Source organism: Cucumis sativus, chromosome 1 (genome assembly GCF_000004075.3).
Source record: "Cucumis sativus cultivar 9930 chromosome 1, Cucumber_9930_V3, whole genome shotgun sequence".
NCBI lineage: Eukaryota > Viridiplantae > Streptophyta > Magnoliopsida > Cucurbitales > Cucurbitaceae > Cucumis > Cucumis sativus.
In genome coordinates, this window is record NC_026655.2 from 21,111,789 (window position 1) to 21,135,711 (window position 23,923).

The 23,923-nt window shown below is 34.0% G+C and overlaps 1 protein-coding gene across 6 annotated transcripts; it reads left to right on the forward strand.

The window, feature by feature from the left end:
• Positions 1-6,595: 6,595 nt before the first annotated feature.
• On the forward strand, positions 6,596-23,493 carry LOC101207456 (nodulin homeobox). Of its 6 annotated transcripts, none has more exons than XM_011659731.2 (17): positions 6,596-6,755; positions 8,101-8,158; positions 8,269-8,415; positions 8,504-8,662; positions 11,247-11,330; positions 11,404-11,532; positions 11,875-12,087; positions 14,141-14,272; positions 14,427-14,522; positions 14,894-15,055; positions 15,329-15,620; positions 15,706-15,819; positions 15,920-15,989; positions 19,843-19,906; positions 21,956-22,504; positions 22,607-22,641; positions 22,720-23,493. In XM_011659731.2, exons 2-17 carry the CDS (start codon positions 8,117-8,119, stop codon positions 23,249-23,251), a joined length of 2,820 nt encoding a protein of 939 aa, XP_011658033.1. In that variant the 5' UTR covers positions 6,596-6,755; positions 8,101-8,116; the 3' UTR covers positions 23,252-23,493. The 6 variants fall into 6 exon arrangements, with proteins under 6 accessions (XP_011658033.1, XP_011658036.1, XP_031744023.1 ...); XM_011659734.2 differs by having other exon boundaries at positions 8,290-8,415; XM_031888163.1 differs by lacking the exon at positions 6,596-6,755 and adding an exon at positions 6,774-6,904.
• The last annotated feature ends 430 nt before the right edge of the window (positions 23,494-23,923 follow it).

Below are 23,923 nucleotides of genomic sequence, written 5' to 3' on the forward strand. Positions count from 1 at the left end.
GAAAAGACGAGGACTTCTTTCGGCCTCGACGATCGACAACTTTGAGAGAATCCCTCCCAAGAAGCTTCCTTGATGATCATCCCAAGGAAGTATTAGAAGTCATTGCATATCATGTTGCCAGTATAATAGAAGTCAGCAACAATTATGCATCTTCTGAAGAAGTCAACAATTCAAATGAAATTAAGCAAAGAACTTCTGTCTTTGATCGTATCAAGCCTTCAACTACTCGATCTTCAGTCTTTCGAATATTACGTATGGCCACAAAAGAAAAAGAAAACCAATGTCCAATGTCTACTTCTACTCAAACTCCAGCTTTCAAAAGGCTAAATATCTCCACATCGAAGAAAGATCAGCCTTCAACATCCGTTTTTGATCAACTAAAGATGATACGCGATCAACATGAAAAAGAGATGAAAACTTTGAAGGTAAAATCACTTCATGAAAAAAACAATGACGGGAAGATTCATAGTCATGTCCCATCACACGTGAAGAGGAAGTTGTCTATTGACATTAACATAGAAGGTCCCTTGATCGTGAAACGAAGACCTATTATATTCACCAATTCTACAAATGAAGAAAGTGAACAATTTTTTTATGAAAATATTTGTTAAATGTGTAAAGCTCCTTATCGCAAGAGTCTAAACTACATTGATGCTCCTAGTCCACAAGAGCTTAAAAGGTGAATGACAAGAAAAAAAAAACACACAATTGAACTACATTATGACTTGATCTCTATGTTATAAAAAGGATACGTAGGCAGCTTAAAATTTACTTTAATTTCAATCACACGAAAAAAAAAGGTATTATGTTTCTTCGTGATGATGTAATCTCAACAGAAAATGAAATTCATGAGCAGATACAATGAAAAAGAAAGGGGGCAAAGTCAAAGTAGCAAGCTCTACATTTTCTCCTAAGTGTTGCGACTGAGAGGATCTTCTTCTCCTATGTGTTGCGGCTGAGAGGGTCTTCATCTTCATCTTCTTCCATGTGTTGCAGTCGAGAGGGTCATCTTCTTCACCTTCGACGTGTTACGGCTGAAAGGATTCATCATCATCTTCTCTCATGTGTAACAGTCAAGATGATTCATCTTTATCTTCTCCCATGTGCCACAGTCGAGGTCATTCGCATCTTCGATGTGTCGCTGTCGTCATCATCTGCATCTTCGATGTGTCGCAACCGTCATCATTTGCATCTTCGACGTGCCGCAAGCGAGATGATTATCTTCTTCATCTTCAACATGTTGCAGTCTTCATCATCTTCTTTGACGTGCCGCAAGCGAGATGATTATCTTCTTCATCTTCGACATGTTGCAGTCTTCATCATCTCATTTGACGTGCTGCAGTTATCATCTGCATCTTCGACGTGTAGTAGTCGTCATCATTCGCATCTTTGACATGCCGCTATCGTCATCATTTGCATCTTCGATGTGTCGCTGCCATCATCATCTGCATCTTTGATGGGTTGCAACCGTCATCCTCTACATCTTCGATGTGTCGCAGGCGAGAGGATCATCTTCTTCATCTTCGACATGTTGCAGTCGTCATCATCTGCACCTTGGATGTGATGCAGTCGTCATTATCTGCATCTTCGACGTGCTACAATAGTCATCATTCGCATCTTCGACGTGTCGCAGTCCTCATCATCCGCATATGATCTCCATCTGCATCTTTGACGTGCCACAGTTATATGATCTCTATCTGCATCTTTGACGTGCCGCAGTTATATGATCTCCATCTGCGTCTTTGACGTGCCACAACAATATGATCTCCATCTGCATTTTCGACATGTCGTAGCAATATGATCTCCATCTGCATTTTCGACATGTCGTAGCAATATGATCTCCATCTGCATCTTCCATGTATCGCAACTATATGATCTCCATCTGCATCTTCCACGTGTCGCAGCTATATGATCTCCATCTGCATCTTCCACGTGTTGCACCTATATGATCTCCATCTGCATCTTTGACGTGTCGCACCTATATGATTGCATCTTCCACGTGTCGCACCTATATGATCTCCATCTGCATCTTCGACTTGTCGCAACTATATGATCTCCATCTTCATCTTCGATGTGTCGACGTGTCACAACTATATGATCTCCATCTATATCTTCGAAAAAAATTAGTGGAAAAAAAAAAAGAAAAGTGAAAAAGAACAAAATAAATAAATAAAGGAAAAGAAAAGAAAACCAACAAAGGAAGAAAAGAATAAAAACACGTAAAAAATAAGAAAATGAAAAGAAATAAAAAAAAAGAAATAAATTGAAAAAAAAAAACATAAAAAAAAAAGATTTTTTTTAGAAAATTAAAAAAACAAAAACAAAAGCAAAAGTGAAAAAAAAAACTCATAACCTAATCTCATTCTTTCTCTCATTTTGTTTTTTCTTTTCCTCCGTCACGGGGCCGTCTCCATGTCTCACATCTTTTCTCTCTCTAAATTCATGAAATGCTAGAAATAACATATACTCTCAAAATATTACAAAATTTTCACTATTACTGATTTTTTTTTTTTCTTTTTTAAGATGGAGAACAAATTGAAGTTGAGATCTAAAAAAAAACTATTTTCTTTTACCAACGTAATCATTTTTTTTTCTCTCAAGTATGAAGCAGAGACTTTTTGAATTGGTATGATTTTTGTTGTGTTGTCAGTTTATAAAGGATTTAATAACAAATCAAATCTCCGACCTTCCCAATAAACGAATCAATTTAGATTGAGTGGAATTATAAGCAACCTCCTCTATTCCGTTTCTTTATTAAAAAAAATAAAAAATAAAGTTTTCATGTCATATCCTCTTCATAATTAAACCCAAGATAATCTAGGATTGAAAAAAAAGAAAAAGAAATCACTGCAACTCTTTAAAAAATAAATCCCCAAATCATTTTTATTTTTTTGCAAAATTTTAAACTTTATCTCAAAGTATAAATTCATTTCAAATTTAAATTAAGTAAAAAAAAAATATCAAATTTTATGTTTGGGGCAAATTATTCTTAATAAGCAAACTTTCACTAAAAATTCAAATTAGGAGATTATAAATAAATAAATAAAATCAAGACTTTGACTTAAATTCACATTTGGATGAATTGACAATATTCCAATTTTATCATGTTTTCTTAAGTCTAAATTATTCCATTAAATTCATCGGTAAAAATGACAAAAAATTTGTTAGGCCATATTTCAAATGATTTTTATAAAAAAAAGTTGGGAATTAAATTCAAAATTCACCAAATTTCATATAACATTTTAATCACACTTATGTCCAAATGTATAATATTATTAATTTAACATATTAATTGGAACCAAAGTCAATAATAAATCACTTGTATTTTTTTGTTTCAGCTTATCGTTTTCGAGATTCATCCACCATAAACGTGCACAAATCTAAAAAATGGATATTTGTTTAGCAATAAATTTTGACCAATTAAATTTTGTCATGCCATCACCGCAAACATTGTGATAATCATGATTTGATTGGGTTTGGACAATTAAGTTTTCTCATACCCGACCTAATTCAAATTCTATATATAAAAATCTGAGCGAAATAAGGATAATGGGCCTAAGCCCAAATTCAAAAAGTAAATGGGCTCAAGCTCAAACCCAACAAGCAAATAGGACCCAAACCCAAGTCCAACAACCAGATGAGCCCAAGTTCAAACCCACTCAGCAAATGGGTCCAAACCCATCCAAAGCCCTATGAAATTTCTCTATAAATAGAAAACTTTGCCACTTATTTAAGGAAAAGTTGAAGCTCTGAATAATTGAAGATTAGACTTAAGTTAGATCGACTTGCAACTACAACATCAAGTTCTAAAGTTTTTATCTTGTATTTGAGAGAAAACATCAAATTAGTGGATACTAGAGATTGTATTCACAATATTCATCGAAATTACATTTTTTTCGAAATCTGATATTAACAATTATCACATTAGATTTTGTGTTATAAAATTAGAACTATTTTTGAAAAATCATTCAAACATTCCATTCATCTTCAATGAGACCAAAATTTTAATTAAAATATTACAACTTATGACATTATTATTGAGTTTAGAGGGAATTTTCAAAATAGATAAATTTTGAAAACTAATTTAAATTTTTCGAATCTTATATTAAATCTAAACTAATTTTGTCTCTATATTTAGTTAATTTTTTATACAATTTCTTAGATATTTTAGGTTTTTTTTCAAATATTTAAAAACAAAAAAACTACTTATCCTTCATAAAAAACATAAAATTCATTATTTTCTATAAATATAAATATTTGGGTATTTTTAAAAACAGTAAAATAAATTAAATATTTACAAGCTATAACAAAATTTTGGATTATAATAACGGTTGACACATATATTTCTACGTCTATCTACCAACGAGTATAAATCAATGCTTATTATTGATAGAATCTAAAAAAAATTCCTGTAAATATTTTTGTCAAATTTGCTATTTTTGACAATTCCCTTAAATGTCGAGCTACTTCCGTCCCTCTTCCTATGGTCGAGCTACTTCCATCCCTCTTCCTATGGTCGAGCTACTTCCGTCCCTCTTATTTTGTCAATTTCTTTTATTTTTGACAGAATTTTCAATATTTTTATTCTAATTTATGTGTTTCATAGTTATGTAAAATTCAAAATAAATTTACAACAACAATTTTATATACAAATTGAGAAGATTACTGTAGAAAAAGTTGATATGGTTCATCCAAATAAAATTGAACTGAGAAAGTTCAAAATTATTATTTTTTTCAAAAAATTTAGTTGCATTTTTGTTGGATGAAAGAGATTCATAATTTTATTTTATTTTAAGTTTTCTTAAATATTTTGGCGTCGCCTAATCCAAGGGTTATCACTGTTGGGTTAGAGTTATGGTAACCCAACCCTTGTTTGGAAGATGAGTTATCATCACCTTGTTTTAGGTTAATCATAACCCCTCTCTCATCTCTTTTCTTTGTTAATCCCTCTTCAACTATGTGTAAACCTACATTTTCAATTTATGGCAATCCTACATTTTCAACTCTCGATAGTTTCATTATTTATTTATTTTAAAAAAGATTTATTCTTTTATTTATTAAATGCCATTTGTTTTTAATTAATTTAATAATTTTGAAAGAATATTATTTTTAATTTATTTTATTTATAAAATTAATTTTAATTAAATCCTAATTATGATTAGTTTATGCTTTACCCCTCATATTTAACTATTTTTTTTATAATTTTATTATTTCATATCTTTTATTTATTTTTCTTCTTTGAATCGTTTTTTACCTTTAAAATATTTTATCTAAACTATTTTTGATAAATTTAAGTTAAATAAATTTTTAGAAAAATGAATTTTATTAAATTTATAAAAAAAATAAAACAAAATCAAATGAGATAATTTAATATTAAATTAAATAACTTTTGAATCCTTAAATAACCTAAAAAATGGATAACAAATATATATATTTTAAAGTATTTAAACTCTAAATGTATAAGAATTTTTTTTATAAAAAACGAATGGCGAGATTTGATTTAAGATTTATCTTATATAATTTTGAATCTAAATTCTTTACCAAATTATGCTCTTACTTTTCAAAATGTACTTTTTTTTCTCTTTCTTCTTCCTTATTTGTATATTTTCATTGATTAATTATAATTTTTTTTTATCATTTTTGTTGCTTTATGGAAAAACTAAATATTGAACCATTTAAAAAGAGAAAAAAAAACATAATACTTAGGTAAGAAGAAAATTGAGATTGTTTTATTTTAAAAGAAAAAATGGTAATTTATTCAACTGTAATGATTACTAAAAAATGTTGAAAATTTCATGTCGCATTTAAAGAAATTAAGGTAAATTGTTTCGCGAAAACTATGAGAATTGAGTAAATTAAATATACAAATTTTGTGTATTGGAGTTAGAACATGAATTTTTTTAAAAAATTATTAATTTATATGCACGTAACAATTACGTCAAAAAGTTAAAAATTGACCTCGTATTTAAAAAAAATGACTGAAAAATGTTTTACGAAAATATGATATTTCGAAAAATTAATTATACGAAATATGTGTATTGGATTTAAACTACATCAATAAAATATTTGCACCTAACAATTAGGTAAAAAAAAAAGTTGAAAATAGACTCACATATAAAGAAATTACTAAAAATTATCTTAGGGTAAATTAAATATACGAAATTTGTGATGGATTTAGAAAACAAAATTTTTAAAAAATGTATAAAAAAATAAATTTCATAACACTGTTTAGATAACCCTTTTCCAAACACATCTTATCACAACAACCCCATAGCCCTTCATGCATAATTTTTTCCCAAACACATTTTATTATAATCACCTCATAAGTCTTCGTACATAACCTTTCCTCCAAACACATATTATCATAACATTAGTTTTATCATAACACTACCCCTTCATAACCCAATCCTTCTTCTAAACACACTGTTATGTTTGGGCAATTTTCCTTGAAACTATGTTATCAATATAAATTTTGAAAAGTAAAAAAATGAGGTAAGATATGCGGTAAGATTTGAAAACTGATTCGGACAATTTCCCGAAAAAAGAAAAAAGCAATGGTTACATAAATACCCTAAATTATATTTAGCCATTTGTTTAGGACTTGGAACTTTTAAGAACATGCAGCGCAAGATGAATTTGATTTTAAACCAATAACTCCCACCCCACAGGATTCCTCGATCCCACCCTCCTCCTCTACACCAGCTTTCCTCTCCCAGGCTGCCATTTCCAACGCTCCAACCTACATCTCTTCCTCGGTATTTCTCTCTCTCTCTCTCTCTCGAGAATGTTTATTGGATCGAAATTATTCGGTGCAATTTCCGTACTTTTGACTTCTAGTTATGCATCTCTCTTCAACTTTTCAACTTCACCACGGAGAAGATATGAAGTTTCAAATGCATTCAAAGTACTCCTTTTTCCTCCACTTCTTCCCTAACCATACTAACCCTTCTTGGGGTCTTAGAAATTGGGTTTATTCGCATGCTCAAAGAAACCTTATGGGGTATTGGGTTTTTCTGTTTTATAACAATTTTAATTGTGGAAGTTCAGCTGAATTACTCTGTTCTTTTTGGTTGGGTTTAACTTCAATTTTCAATCAGGCATTGTATTCTGGAAGCATGTCTAAGCTTACATCTTTTATTCAATTAGATGTCCCGATTCAGCAATTGATGTTGGAACATAGGCTATTCTTATTGTTCTTGCCTAATATTTTATTTTCTTTAGCCACCCTTGTGTATCTTTAGCCAATCTTGACTCTTCTTCTTTTATTTTTAGTCTTGGCTGTTATGTTTCTTGTTAGGGCTTGTACTCTGTTGGTTGTTAGTTAATTTCCCAAGCGGCTGTCTTTGCTAGTTTTTTCTATTGGAAGTGTGGTTAGTTAGCATTTTACTCCTTAGTTACTTACTGGTGTTTTTCTTTAGTCGCTGCCTTCATCTCTATAAACATGAAGGTAGCTTGACATTTTGTTGGCTGATTTTGAATTTTGAGTTATTCTTTGACCCTTGTGTGCATCATCAGTATATTCATCAACTTGCTTTATCTGTATACTAAATTGTGAAAGGTCTAAATTGGAGTGAAGGGTTTAACTCTGGGTAAGAAGTTAGGTTGCGCTGTCATGAAGTCTCGTCTTGACATGTTTTATTTATTCCCAACTTGTGATGGAACTCAATGATCACCTAATATATATTAAAATGATCCAAAAATGAAGATACAAGCAGCTTCAATAGGCAGCCACCGGAAAATGGTTTGCAACAAACCTAGGACAAGAACTAAAGAACTTCCAAGAGTTGAATACAAAGTGTTCTCTAACTGCTGCCATATACCCACAGAACTAAATGATTATATAAAGAGGTACAAGACTGACACAAGAAGTTCAAAGAAAGTCAAGAACTTCAAGACGAACCAAAGATATACACCAATTTGTTTTTGGGTTTCTGCACTACTGTTGTCTACTGTATGATTCATACATGATAGTTCTCCAGTGACCAGATTTGGACTTCTATGCTATCTCTAAATCTTAAAATTTTCTTTTTATATGCTACATTTTCACATCTTTTTGATATATTCTTTATCTGTTTTTATTTTCATTCTGGTGCTTCCCAGATCTAAAATTTGAAGGATGAGGCAATTTAAGGAGGAAGTATACTACAATGTCACACAGGTAAGCATTCTGAACAGATTTTACTTCAGTGATTTTCTTTAATTAATTTACCTATCCTTTCGTTAGAGATGGGGTTGACCTTTAACTAACTTCTGCAAATTGATTTGAAGTTGCACTTTGTCCATGAACAGGCCATTGACTTAATGTCAGCAGTAAAGGAATTAAATAAATTTAGTTCTCAAGAACTTAGTAAACTGTTGAGGGACTCTGAGAATTTTGTAATACACTACACTTCTGAAAACAACATGCAGATGACGGTGAGATATTCTTTTATTTGTCTTAAACTACTAATTAGTTAAACCATTTCTTATCAATATGCTATATCGTGCATCATATTGGTTTCAGATTGACGTAGAAAAGCTTGCATGCTTCCTTCCTTTACACCTCATGGCTGTTCTTATATCATCTAACAGAGATGAGGCATTGTACAAATATCTCCTATGTGGTGTGCGGCTCTTGTATTCCCTATGTGATTTAGCACCCCGACATGCTAGACTTGAGCAGGTTGGTTATGGTTTGAAACTGTCGCATAATCTGTGGTAGTTATTTGTGGAAGTTGATCGTTCTGTTTTCTCTAAAAAGATGTGCACACTAACTCGAATCTTCTCGGAGATTCAAAATTAATTGGGTTGCTTAGCCCTACTATAAATATGTGACATATTCACTTATATATTTGGTTGTTGACGTGCTAATACTGAGTGAACAAAAGAAAGATGACTGAAGTAGTAGGGTCCATATCGGGTCATATTGCAACTCTTTGACTTCCAATTCAAAGACAAAGGAGTGAGATCATCTTGAATCTCTTGATTGGAATTTAACCCCTGTGATGTACAAAGATGGGGACATGCCTTCTTAAAACCTTTGAAGATTGTCTGATGGATTGTTCATTGAAATGTTTTGGGGGGCCACATGTAATGGTTTTATAATGTTCTAGGCATGAAGTGATGCACATACATATCGTGGCTTCATATAATTTTTTTTTGAATTATTTATTAAATATAAATAAATTCTCTTCAAAACCCTCATTTCCCTAAACAATCTCTTGCAAAAGGTTTAATTTGAAAACTTTAATTATCTTATTATTAACAACACCGTATTTTTTTCCATTCATATAAATTATCTTTATTTTATATATTTGAATTGTGGACAAGAGGAAGGAGTTGCTTAGAGAAACAAAATGTGAACAACTCACGAACGTACTTGATGCCCTAGGGCTTAGGGTCATTATGAACAAGTATGATTCCCATTCTTTGAGTGTGTTACTGGTGGTGGATCAAAAGGCATATATATATAGGAACCTTTGGATAGGATATATATCTTGTTTGGTTTTCTTTCTTCTTTTAGTTTGCCAGCTACACGATCAAGAATTGCTAGTAACTTCTAGGAGGATTATTGGTTTGGGTTGGAATCGTTTGTGTAATCTTCTCTCTTGCTTATATCATTCATCCTCAATGAAATTAAGAATAGGAAAGGAGGCAACGTGTTTCTTAGATTTGGAGATGTTGGTACTTTGGATTCTCCAAACATCTTCAATGGAGTTATTTCTTTGAATGTTTTTTCAAATTCGTTGGACCTTCATTGGTATTACCAAGTCAATGAAGTTGAGGGAGTTTCTAATGTGAATGATGAAACAGTCCAACTACCCACTTTATTACCAGAGACAAGGGTTGTAGTTTTCTAGGGTTTGGAATTTTTAATGCACCTCCACCCTCTAATCTTCCTACGATTCTAATTGGGTGGATTTTGAAGTTTCATCTTTCGGCCAACTCTCGCTTCCTCAATTACTACCGGAGTGTCTTCTTAGCCCTTCATTAATGAGGAGTTTCTTGAACATGTGTCCCTTAATAAAGTTTCAAATGTCTGCTCGTTTTTAAATGCCTCCCTCTAGTTATCAGTCATGGCATACGTGAACAACATTGTTTATTACGGCTGGAACTTGGTGGATCGGTTGTATTTAATAATTCTTCCTGTGAACCACTTGCGTATACTAGCAAGCTTTTTAATGCTGATCTGATTCCCCGTTTGGCCTTCAATCCTCCCCCAGCAGTGATGTTGTAATCCACCATCTTGTTGGAAATGTAGCTTCCACATTATTTTGGATCAATCCAGGGATGTCTAGCTCTCCTTTAGCCACCCGTCATTGTCTATTCAGACTATCTCATTGTAAAGAAGCAACAGTCAAAGGAGTGTAGAATGATTTATACATTTTCTGAGACCTCTATCCTGATAGGAACATAAAGGATGTTGAAGCTTTAGACCAGATGAAGGCAAATTTAATATTATATCGTCCAATACTCTCCCTTACTTGTGGGCTTAAAATATGAAAGAAACGCAACAAGTGGAAATCAATTTTAATTGGTTAGGAAATAACATTGCAGGGGCTTGTAGACCATAGTGCCATCTTAAATCGCCAATTAACCTAAAAGCTTAAACTAATGAGTGAAGACAAACTTAATATTATATCATTCAATAGACCTCACAAATGTTTTAGAGCCATCTTCACTAAAGGTGTTTGTGCATAGAGCTCCCAATACCAAAGATGTTCTTCAAAGGAGAATGCCCCATTTGATCATATCCTCTGCATGGTTTTCACAGTGTAAATCAAATTGGAGATGTGTTTTTGTAATTCATTGGATAGTATCTCATCATTTCGCAATTTAATTTAATCAATTAAATGTTATCGTTTCTGTTAGAGTTTAGGGGCTTTTTCTTTGTTAAATGTCTCAAGGGTATTTATATAAATTATTATACCCTAGTTTTCTTTCCTTTTCTTTTTGGGCTCATGTTGCCTATTTACTCTTCCCCTTTCCTTATTATACGTATCGTGGTTTTTCTCCCTGGACTAGGGTTTTCATGTATCTTCGGTGTGTTCTCTTTTTTTCGTCTCTTTTAATTTCTTCCTATGTAAAAAAAAATTATCACTTATGTATAATTGCAAGTTTTTTACCAGGAGTAAACCTTGGGTGCACTATGAAACTCAAAATATACAATTATGTTATTTCTCTTTGATCTTTAAATTTTTTCTTCACATCAAACCTTTTGGTTCCTAGATGAGCACATTCTCATTATAAATTTGGGTAATTTGTAGATTTTGCTAGATGATGTGAAAATGTCAGAGCAGCTGCTTGACCTGGTGTTTTATATGCTAATTGTTCTTGGAGGTTTCAAACAGGTTAAGCTAGATTTTTGTCATTTGAAGTTGGCATGCCATTGTAGTTTATTTTTACTGATTTGTTCTTCAACAGGAAAATTATCAATCTGATAGCATTTCTGTTGCTCATTCATCGCTGGTTGCATGTAGTCTCTATCTATTAACAGGATGTATCTCATCACAGTGGCAAGATCTTGTTCACGTGTTGATTGCACATCCTAAGGTACAAATGTTTTACATTTTTTAGTTTGGGTGTATACAGGATTTAGTTATGTTGTGAAGCAGTCTCCCTAGCAGGAAATTCTAAATTGTTGCCCTGGCAGGAAATTCTAAATTTCATATTTATGGATTCTTTGAAGTGGTTTTTATTTTACAATCCGTATAAATCTGTCTACTATCTGACACCTCTTCTTTGGTCAACTTGGGGTTGGCTCTCCCCCTTCTTTGGTAATTTACATTTCACCAACGGAATATTTGTTTCCTCTTAAAAAGAAGAGGACAAAGAAAAAAGGAAATTAGAGGCTGATTATTAATGCCTTGGGCTGATCTTAAATCTTCTTAACAGGTAGACATTTTTATGGAGGCAGCTTTTGCTTCAGTTTTCCAGAGTGTTAAAGTTTTGGATCTCCGGCTGTCAACTAAAAATTCTGATTCAACTTGCACGGTTCCCGTTGCAGAACTAATCAACTATCTATGTCTTCAGTGTGAAGCTTCTTTACAGTTTCTCCAGACACTTTGCCAACAAAAAGCATTCCGTGAGCGTCTATTGAGGAATAAGGTTCCTTATACTTACAGTAGTTTCAATAACTGTGTTGCACGTTACATGCTTCAGTTTAAGAACATGAGTATATGCCAATTGCTATAAATATTAATAACTAAATTACTCATATTGCTGCTATTTCATATTTGGACCTTCGGTGGATAAAGATAGTAGTAAAGATAGTAGTAAGCAGGTTAGCCTTTTGGAAAATAGTCTTCTTTTTTAAAGCTAGAAGACCTACCTTTATCATATTTGTTTTGAGTGCCCTTCCTGTTGTTTATTTTCTCTTTTTCACGGCCCCATGCTAGGTGTGTAAGAGTCTGAAGAGGTTGATGCACGTTTTTATCTGTGAAGGGTTTGAAGAAGGGAAAAGGATGGGGTGACACTTGATTAGCTGGGAGGTTATTGAGAGGCCAACCCTTTTCCTTTGGGGACTAGAAATTGGGAATCTTAGGATGTGCAACAGAGCTCTATTAGCCAAATGGGTGTCATGTTTCTTCTCTGAGCCCAACTTATTGTAGTGTAGGATCATTGCTAGTAAACATGACTCCCATCCTTTTGAGTGGTTGTTAAACCGTCAAAATTACTTACTGAAACTTGTGGAAGGATATTTCGAAAGAGCTCTCTTCTTTTGTTTACTTAGTTCGTTGTGTGGTGGGGGAAGGGAGGGACACATACCTTTGGTAAGATCACCGGGTGGGGGAGAAACCTCTTTGCACTTTGTTTTCTTGTCTTTATTGTCTTCCCTAAAAAATCATTTTGTTGTTGACTTTCTTGTGTGACCTGGAGTTTTTTTTCCTCTCGAGTTTTGTCGCATTCTTTACAATGGGAAAGAGACTGAAGTGACTTCTCTTCTTTGTTTACTCGAGGGTCACCCCTTTAGGCATAGGAGAAGGGACGTCAAGATTTGGAGCTCCAATCCTTTGGATAGGTTCTTGTGTAAGTCTTTCTTTGGAACAATATGAGCAAAAGTTCTGTCATTCATGGAGCAATTTGGTCGATTCCTCTCCCTTAGGAGTTATGGTATGATTGCTGGTTTTTTCCAGTGCTTTGGAGGAATAAAATCCTTGGAAAGTGAGGTTCTTTACTTGGCAAGTTTTATATAGCTATGCCAACACGATGGATTGGTTCGTGAGGACGATGCCCTCACTTGTTGCTCCTTGATGTTGCATTCTTTATTGGAAGGTGGAGGAAGACTCGAACCATATTCTCTGATGTTGTTAGTTTGAACGTTTGGTAATTGGTATTATGTATTAGAGACACTAGTGCCATTATCGAGGAGTTCCTTCTCAATTTTCCTTATTGGGCAAAGTGCTACTTTTTATGGCTTGTGGGGTGTGCAATCTTGAATTCGGTGGGGTGAGCGGAGTAGTAGTGTTTAGAGGAGTGAATAGGGACCCTAGTGACATTTGGTCTTTTGTTCTCTTTCATGTTTCTATGTGTGCTTCGATTTTGAAGATTTTTTTGTAGCTATTCGACGTTAGCATAGTTGAAGCCCCTCCTTGTAGGGGAAATCCCTTATTTTATGGGCTTGTTTTTTTGTATGCTCTTGTATTCCTTCCTTTTTTTTTTTCTAATGAAAGTTATTTTATTAAAAAAAATAGAAAGACTGAAAAGTTTGATGCATGTCTACACACACTCTAACAGAAAAAACGATTTCTTATTAATAGAGGGAAATGAATAAGATTTTATTGACATGTTAATTTGTCTCTCACAAGTCACATATATACTAATTAAATATAAAATCTAAGTACATGTCACAAATATGATATATTAATTTTTAGCACAAAGGATAACCGTTGCAACTCTCTTTTGCCTTTGTTTGAGGATTTCTTTTGTTAGTTTAGGGAGGGGAGATGCTCGTTTATGGACCCGGTCCTTCTGAAGAGCTTTCCTGTTGTCACTTCTTTAGTGGTTAAGCCTACAAGCCAAGTCATTGAAGTTCAAAATACTTTATATACGCAAGTTGGCTTAATTGCAAATATTATATTAATTGTTTGGTACTGACAAGCAGTATAGTTGGTTTATTTTATTACATCCTGCTTACCGCATGCTTTCTTTTTTATTTCAGGAACTTTGTTGTAAAGGTGGTGTATTGTTTCTTGCTAGAGCCATCTTGAATTTGAATGTTGTGCATCCTCATCTCCAGTCCTCTAGAGTTGGTGCTACCTTATCTAGACTGAAAGCAAAAGTTCTTTCTATTGTAAGTTCTGTTCACAAAATAAGCATCTAGATTTTGACATCTCAAAATCACAATTACTTTAGTATCAATTGGAGCTTCCTTTTTATTCTTAATTAATGATAATGATGGGTTTTTGGAGAAGTATGGATTAATCCTGTTTAGTTTTCTTTTGTAGCTTCTGAGTCTATGTGAAGCAGAAAGCATTTCTTATCTGGATGAAGTTGCCAGCACTCTGAGAAGCTTGGATTTTGCGAAGTCTGTTGCATTACAGGTTGATCCCTTTTGAATGCTTTGAGGTGGTGTTTATTTACGGATGGAGGGTTGACTCTCTCTCTGAGCTTCATACTTCAATTGTGACCAATCCACCCTGTAAAACCAGCCTAGACTGTAGTAAGAGTCAGAATGATGTTTCTGTTATCTTCTTCTGGTGAAGAAGTCCTGCTTGTTTTCAGTTTGTACAAAAATTCATTCTACATCTGATTTTTGAATGTCATTTTTCTAAAGGATGCATTATCCTGTATATGACTGTTGTCCTTATAAATTTTACATGTTTTATGCCTCCAAGACATCTCCCTCAATGGACAGCTTCAAGACATCTCCCTCAATGGACAGCTATCTTATAATTCTATTCTCATCTTGCAGATTCTTGAGCTGCTGAAGAATGCACTTAGTAGGGATTCCAAAAGTATATTTTCTTGTTCAGAAAAGAGGTATCCAACAGGCTTTTTGCAACTCAATGCTATGCGCCTGGCTGATATCTTCTCAGATGATTCCAATTTTCGATCTTACATCACAGTCAACTTTGTAAGCTCTTGGTCATAAACTGGATATTCCATCTTCAGTTCTATAACCCTGTTGAATGATCATTAGGGCTTGCTGGTTTCAAATTGATACTTGAACTAACTAAATGATCTGCAAAAATCATATAAAATTAAAAGTTATTGCTTTTTTCTGTTATTTGTGAACATTTTAGAACTTTTCTACGAACAGTTAGTGTGCTTAGTTGCAGTTCATATGTATGCCTGGAAGCATGTCTTTTGAACAGTTGGTAACTGTGGGTTTGGCATTTTGCTCCAGACTAAGGTTTTGACAGCAGTGTTTTCACTTTCCCATGGAGATTTTCTATCCAGCTGGTGTTCTTCTGATCTCCCTGTTAAGGAAGAGGATGCAACTCTTGAGTATGATTCTTTTGCAGCAGCTGGTTGGGTTTTGGATAATTTTTTTTCGTCGGGCATTTTACATCCAAAAAATTTGGACTTTACCTTGATTCCAAGTGTTATGGCTCCAGCTTCATATGCACATCAGAGAACATCATTATTTGTCAAAGTAATTGCAAATCTCCACTGTTTTGTTCCAAACATATGTGAAGGTAATCCTTTATCTTTTCTTCATTGCTGATGATGTATTCTTCAAAATGACTGTTTATTACTCTTATATTCTTATTTTATCCACAGAACAGGAAAGAAATCTATTCCTTCATGGATTTGTTGACTGTTTAAAAATGGACATTGTCAAAGCATTACCTGGATCTGATGGTTCAAAAGCTACCAATGTTTGCAGGAATCTGCGTAAGTAATACTCTAGTGATTTTTGTTCTTTTTATGTCTACTCAAAAGCAACCCAAACAACAGCTACATTCATACCTATGAGTGTCTTATATGTGTACAGGTTCACTGTTGAGCCAGGCAGAATCTTTAATTCCTAATTTTTTAAATGAAGAGGATGTTCAGCTCTTAAGGTAATTTAATCTCGTTTGCATTCTTCCCATACATGATATCTTGGACAAATTTCTGATCAATTAGATTACTTCTTGAGAGATTTTGGGAATGTTTGCCAAATTAACTTCTGAATGTTACATGAACAAGTTAACCCCTCGGTATACATATACAAGTTAATACTTTGGCATACAATAGCAAGCATTTGTTGAGATCCAAACTTTGATTAACAAACTGAAATTGTATTGTGATATAAAGAAGAAATTGGTAAGAGCCTTTCATGATATTGATTCCCCAAAATAACGCCCAACTCCTAAACCCAGAACTCCCTTTTTATAACGGTACAGATTGACAAACTTCCTACATAATTACAAGTGTTCGTTTGACTTTAGTCATGGACTTCTTGTTGGGAATTTATGATGTAGCCTAAGTAACCTCAAGCAGAAATCCTCCAAGAACCAAGTTGTGAATCTTTTATTAGAATGAATAATGTGTTTCATACAAGAGGAGAAGACTCCTATTTATAGAGGTCTATTACAAGTGGGGTAAAAAGGGAATTAACCTAGAATATTAACTAGTTACCTAATTAACCCTTAGCCTTCTTACATCATTCTACACCTCCAAAAAGAAAACACATCCCAAGTTTTACAGAAAAGAAATTTATGAAGCAAAAAAAGAATGAAATAAACTTGTTCAACGGAGTATGACCAAACCAACCTCCTATGTTTTGAACAAAAATATTATGATCAAAGGGATAAACACGAGACAAAAAATCAAATATGACCAATAAAAGATGAACCTCTCCGTCAGCCGTAAACCCGAAAAAGATGTTTACTTCAATCTCACTCAAAACCCTATTCAAAGAATCAATTTCAAAAGAATTAGCTTTGAAGAAAAGCCTTCAAGAATCATATTTTCTTTATCATTCGCTTCAAGTTCTTCTACGGTTTGAAGATTCGTTTGCACCGCAACCAATGTGTTATTGTTCTTGTTTGATTTTTGCTTGGTGTTTGATACTTCTTTTTCATCTTCTACATTGGATTTTTCTTCACTTGTGACCATTTCCAAATCAACATTTTCAAATTCTTGTTTTTCAATTTTATCTTCAAGATTTTCTATTGAAAATTTTCCAACGGTGATTCTTTTGTTTTTTTCTTTCATATATGAAACCCATCCCTTGAATTCTTGAAAATGAATTAATAGTTGCTTGGTATGTTGAGTCATTTCTCCCGATGAACGTTGAATTTCTTTTGTTGCTTTCTTTATTTCCTCCAATGCTATGGGATCAAAGTAATCATTTTGTTGGATTCTTGAATATATTTCAATCTCATGGCGGGCATAAGACTCATCCATTAATTTTCTTGAATCAATCTTTCTTGATCGTGTTTCATAACCAAAAGAGTATTTTTTAGTCTTGAACGTTCTTGGATGGTAAAAATCCATTCTTGACAATTCTTGAATTCATCCAATTGCCAATTTTTACGTTGATTTCTTGAAAATGGGTTTGATTGGATCGTTGGGCCATTTTTTGATATTGTCGCCTTCTTATACCGTCCCAAATTGACTTGGAAACATCATCGGAGTCACTAGAAACATCATCGAAGTCACTAGAATCAAGTTTCCAATTTGGATATCGATAGGTTCTTTGAGAAAAAAAAGCATGACCAAAATTGGAATGTTGAAATTCTTCTTCCGAATCACTTGAATCAGAACTCCAACATTGTTTATGGGAGTAAAATTGATTTTCTTGTCTATACCTACTGCTGGTTTTTTTCTTGGACATCTTCTTTGATCGATAGAAGTCCATTCTTGAAAAATCTTTGCTGTCTTCTTTCTTGGAATTTTAAGGGTTCCCCCTAATTAGATGTGTTGTTTGGAAACAAGCACAACACTCAAATCTCCCTCTCGTGATTGGTGTCAACAAGAGTTTCCCGATCTTCCACCGGCGTTAGTCAATGTTAGCCCATAGGGTTGCTCTGATACCAAATTGATGTAGCCTAAGTAACCACAAGGAGAAATCCTCCAAGAAAAGTTGTGAATCTTTGATTGGAATGAATAATGTGTTTCATACAAGAGGAGAAGACTCCTATTTATAGAGGTCTATTACAAGTGGGGTAAAAAGGTAATTAAATATTAACCCATAACAAACGAGGATGGGTCATTTTCTGGGAACGATATGAGATTGTTGAAGGAAATTTGGAGAAATTGAAAAAGCTTGTGAAGAAATTATGTTACAAGATTGTTTTGGAAATGGTATGGAGATGCAATCTTTCACAATAAGGATGAATACAAGGAGTCTTCCAATAATTATGAGGGAAATAGGAGGATATAAAAGGAGTGTTGGGCAAGAAGAAAAAAGATATTTTGCGGAAATGGAATGGGATTGCGCTATTAATATTTGTAGATGTGATTGACACTTTTTTCCCTTTCGTGTTTTGGTTTTTGTTTGCTAGGAAAGAAAAGACGATTTTCATTAATGTAATGAAATTACAAAATCCTAATTGGACCACCAAAAACCCTTCCAATTTGCGTTAATATCACGATCAGAATAATTACAAAAATACTTGTCTAGCTTGTACCACGTGGATACTGTGTACAAATTTAGATCATGTATGTAATATAAGTTGTTTTTCTTTTCAACGAAGTTTCTGTTATTCCTTTCATACCAAGTTATTCAGAGGAAGCTCTTTTGAGTATATTCTGCCATAGTGTCTTAGGTTTCCTTTAGAAGGGGTGCGCCATAAGAGTGGTGGACAGATTGGTCACTGTAGATCTGTGTAGAGGCCTAGAGGGTGGACCAACCAGATCTTTTTACTGAGATGTTAAAAAAAATGGAGGGCAGTTGGCAACTAATCAAAAAATTTGATAATGTGTTTCAATTGTCCTTTCATAAATACGGAGCAAACATTTGGAGAAAGGGCTATGGATGATGGATTCCTTTTTGGAACTTTACCTTATAGTGTGGAACTTTTCATTTTTTCCCATAAAAACCTCCTAAATAAAAGATACTGACATTTTCCTGGGAGCTTTGCCTTATCATCAGCCGCTCCATCAAGGCCATTAAACCCTACTATTGCAGCCATAAAGAATCCCCTTCGGATTGTCCAATTTTGATACAGGACATCATCCCTTTGACGAAAGACTCTATAACTCTTCTATCTCTCTTGTTATGATGATTTTGATGCTCAATCTGAAGTTAGCCTAAGCAGTATGGAATCACTTGTGGAGTCTGGATAATCACTTTGATGACATTGTAGCTGAAGACTCCCTTCCTAAAACTTTTGATTTTTTTTTTCCGAAAAATGATAAGTAGATTCTTCTTCCTCTTTCCTCATCGTCATTGTGGAGTAAATTATTCTTATTGACACTTATGATCCTGAATTATGTGGAATCCCTCTGTTGACTTCTTAAGGATCACTGGATGAGTTTTCTTTTGAGAGTTTCCTGGTGCTTGATTACTTTCTTGGCCTTCTGTACGGTCTCTGGAGTCTGGAGGGATGGCTTCTTTGGTTCCTCTGTCATTTGTGCGATCTCCTGAGTGATGGCATCTTTGGAGTTCTTCATTTGAAAGTTCTCTTTGTTATTAGCAATGTCTTGCAGAAAGCTTAGGGTTTAGGTGTTTAAATGACTCAAATCATGAGTTTCACACGATATTAGTTGAATAAAATCTGGAGGGTGTAAATTGATACACTTCAAAAGCTTAGGGTTTAAATCAATATTATTATTACTTAAAAATTTTAATTGATACCACCCACTGAGTTTAGTGGTATACATTGATATTTGTCCAATTATTTTTAATGAAGTTTTTGTATTTTCTTGCTTTTCACCATGCACCTTTGCTTGAATGTCAATGTGATGTGCTGGTTTCTCTTGCAGAGTGTTCTATGACCAATTACAAAAGGCTATTACTTTTTCTGAATCGGAAGGAAATAGAGTTCAGGTAAAGCTGTTTAATTATTACTTTTTCTGATTCATCTTGCTCATGCAATTGAGTGGAAGTTAATAATTTATCTTTTTTCGGCTCTTTTTTTAATCCATTAATTCTATATTTTCCACTATTTAACTGTTTTTTATCTATTTGACTTGTGGCTGTGGTACAAATACCAAAGATAATACATTAGAAGAGTCAATCTCATTAGATAAGTTCCCTAAACTTCACATCAGAAAAATTAATTAGGTGAATCAAAATGCAAGGAATTAGTTTTCTCTTACCCAACCAGATCAAATTAATTTTAAATCTGACTAGTTAATATCAGAAAATTCAATCAGGTAAATACGATAAATTAGTTTTGCATTCCTACTGAGATAAGAGAATTTGGATTAGTGGTTGCATCTTTACATATGCTTGTAGACTTTCTCCATTCTCTTCATTTCTCCTCATTTTCCCTTCATTTTTTACCCTCTACTCTTTTTGTCCTTTTGTTCTCATTTCTTTTCAATATTTTTCATTTGTTCATTTTATGCTAAAATGAGCTCTGTTTTCATTAGATTCAAGTCAAAGATCTCAAAAGAAGCATGTATTTATTTGTAACTCTCTGATACTATATTTCTGAAACATGGGGAAATGGGGGAAGGGAGTTCTATTTATCTGAAGCTCTTTGGTGGCTTTTGGGACAGGTGTGGAGTTGTGAGCTCCAAAGAGTTCCGAAGTCTGGGAGTTGTACTCCCAGGACCCATAATATAAGAAGCTAGTAAGGTATAAAAGTTGAATTTTTTGGTCGATCGATCCCTCCATTCCCGACATCCCAACAATTTCAAATACCAACAAAACTAACTACCATTTCCAATACCCATTTCTCCTTGGCCATTCAAGAAGCCTTCTCCTTACAAACTTGTTGGATCAATCACTTTCCAACTCCCTACTCCAACTTTTTCGACCAAACACCCCCTTAAAGAATATAAAGATATGCCTCAATATAATGAGAGCTTAAGGGGGTAAAACATAATAAGTAATATAACAAACTGATGCACTTGATACTTTCAAGACAGTGGGTAAACTATCTTGGTATTATTGTCTTGGCCCCTTGAGCATGGGTTCAAATTCTTTTTTGGTCATGTGAAGTTCATAGGTATAGGAAGAAATCCTGTCGATTTTTCTTTGGACAATTTTCAATAGCTAATTTGGTTCCAAGCCATTCTTTCATACAACAAAAAATGACACTTTTCAACTCATAAAGAAATATAAACACACACATATATATATGTTTGAATTATTGGGCTTGGCCCATAGGGAGATTTGCCCCTAAATCTTTCTTCCTTTTTTATCTCTTTGTACTGTTCTATTTATTCCCCCCTCTTATTCCCCCCTCTTGTACCTACTGTATTCGTCAAAAAATAATAAGAACAAAAATGTCATGGTTTTTCATTTTTATTGCTTTCAACAATATATATCCTAAAATGTGTACTATGAGAAAGGTCTGCTAACCATATATATTAGGTGTCATGGGTAGGAGAGGAGAGACAAGGAGTGAGCTAGGGATAGAGTAGCTTAAAACCTTTTTGAGTGGGGGAGCGCATCTAAGATTCCAAAGCAAAATGTGGCTGTTTGACTCATATATTGGAAGAATGAAAAGCAAAAGTTGGTAGCAATTTCAAAATTTCATGTTAGTAGAAGGAAAAATGTAAAATAAAAAATTAATCTCAGTTATTGAACTTGACGCAAATATCACAGATGGTTTCGATGATTAAAATGCAACAATGGTTTGTTAATTTTGGGAGTGATTTCATATATATAAATTTTCCTTCCATGAGATATTTGGTCATTTTTTTCTTCTGTATATTCCAAATGGTGCACTGATCTTAATCATGAGACATTTGCTGATTTCTCCAGATACAGATACTTTTGAAATGGTATTGTTCAGATCAGAAGATATGTGCTGATTTTAGCTGTTATATTTCCAAATCTATTTGATGATTTTCCATCCATAATTTGAAATAATAGCGAACATTTATATTACTTAATGAACTATGAAAATTTGATCAATGGTAGGATGCACAAAGTGTAGAAGGCGGCGTGTCACCTTTAGTGAAAGAACTTTCACATCTTGATAATGGAAATGGTAATTTGAAGGAAGAAGGAATGTCCGAGACTTCTGCTTTTCAAGAAACAGAAAACTGTGTTGAGACCGAACGAGGTGGACAAGGTGATACTGTGTTGAAGGAGCTGAAGAGTAAGGATGAAGATGAATCTGAAAGAAATGCATCCGGGATTCCAAAAGGGGATGAGGGAGATATGCAGAATGTTGAAACTAGTGGATCTGACACCAACTCTGCTAGAGGAAGGAATGGCATTAAGCAAACAGACATTGTTGATTCTTCCAAGTCCAATGAGAATGCCAAAGAAACTGAACAAGCTGGAAGTCTAGAGGAAGAGAAGGTTGAAAATGTTCACAGTGAAGAGAAGCATAGAAGAAAACGAAAACGTACTGTAATGAATGAAAAGCAGATCTCAGTAATTGAGAGAGCTCTCTTGGATGAACCTGAAATGCAGAGAAATCCAGCTTCTATCCAATTTTGGGCTGATGAATTAATTCGTTATGTATGTCAAACTAACCAAAAAGTCTAAACTTGACAATTCTTTCTTCTCTTATTGCCAATAACGATTTCCTAGTTTAAGTGATTTACATGTTGTATTTTCCAGGGTTCTGAGGTGGCATCATCTCAACTTAAAAATTGGTGAGCAGCCTCTCTCTTGTGCATTTCAGAATCTTGGCTGGCATGTGTTTTTAAATGTTTGTCTTATGGAATGAACAGGCTGAACAATAGGAAAGCAAGGCTAGCACGCACAGCTAGGGATAGCCGTGCAACCTTAGAAGCTGATAATGCAATTCCAGATAAGCAAGGGGGCATGACAGCTGGATCCTGTGACTCACCTGATAGCCCGTGTGAAGATAAACATGTACCTAATACAGGAAGGGATCGAAGAAGTGCATCAAGAACTAACACGGCTAATAATTCTAAGAATTCAACAACGGAGTTCAATGATAGTGGCCCAACAGAATTTGTTCACTTCAAGCCAGGGCAGTATGTCATTCTTGTAGACGTGCTCGGAGAGGAGATTGCGAAAGGAAAAGTGCATCAGGTACATGGTAAATGGTATGGAAGAAACCTGGAAGAACTTGAAACGTTGGTTGTTGATATTGATGAATTGAAGGCTGATAAAAACACAGTGCTTCCATACCCATATGAGGCCACAGGCACCTCATTTCATGAGGCAGAAACTAAAATTGGTGTTATGAGAGTTTTGTGGGATTTTAACAAAATCTTCATGTTGCAGTCACAATGAAGGGGCAGCAATGCAATTATTTTTGTTTTACTAGACAACTTAAATTCGATTGATGTCGGTTTTAGTTTAGGATTTTGAGTTGTGAATAATATTAGTAGTTCTGTATAATAAATATTAATCTCTCCTTTGGCACATCCTTCAAACATTGGCCATTCTTGACAAGCCTCCACAATATTGTTTTTGTCAGTGCTTGCTTTAGTGATATGATCAATTGTGCATACCAACAAAATGTTTGATATCTACTTTTTATTCTCCGTTTCTACTGTTCTAAGACAATTAGATGGTTGAACTATAAGTTTGGACTTTTATGCTTTTCACCCAAGCGAATTTGTTTCTATGTTAGGGGTTTTCTTAAATGTGAACTTCAGGTCTTGGGTAAGGATTGGGGGCTTAATTTGGCTGATGTGTTAGAATGGTTATTGTTTAATGCAAAAATGTATCTTTATTATGTTTGTGGTAGAAGCACCTTTTGGTTCATATGGCCCTGTTGTTTGGTCCATAAATTTTCAAGGAAAAATACAAAGGTATGCCTTCCGTTGTGCCTATGTTTGTGCATTCCAAGTGTCTTCTTGTCACATGAAACTCCAAATCTATAAAACTTCAAACCAATGGATTGAATATATGAACCATAGGACAACCAAATGCAAATTCAGACTATACATGGGGCTTTAT

Bases quoted from the DNA above. Each gene is read 5' to 3' on its own strand.
- LOC101207456 (XM_011659731.2), top strand. From the start codon at position 8,117: ATGAGGCAATTTAAGGAGGAAGTATACTACAATGTCACACAG. The intron at 14,523-14,893 runs GTTGATCCCTTT...CTCATCTTGCAG, and splicing joins CGAAGTCTGTTGCATTACAG to ATTCTTGAGCTGCTGAAGAA. The intron at 22,642-22,719 runs GTGAGCAGCCTC...TGGAATGAACAG, and splicing joins TCATCTCAACTTAAAAATTG to GCTGAACAATAGGAAAGCAA.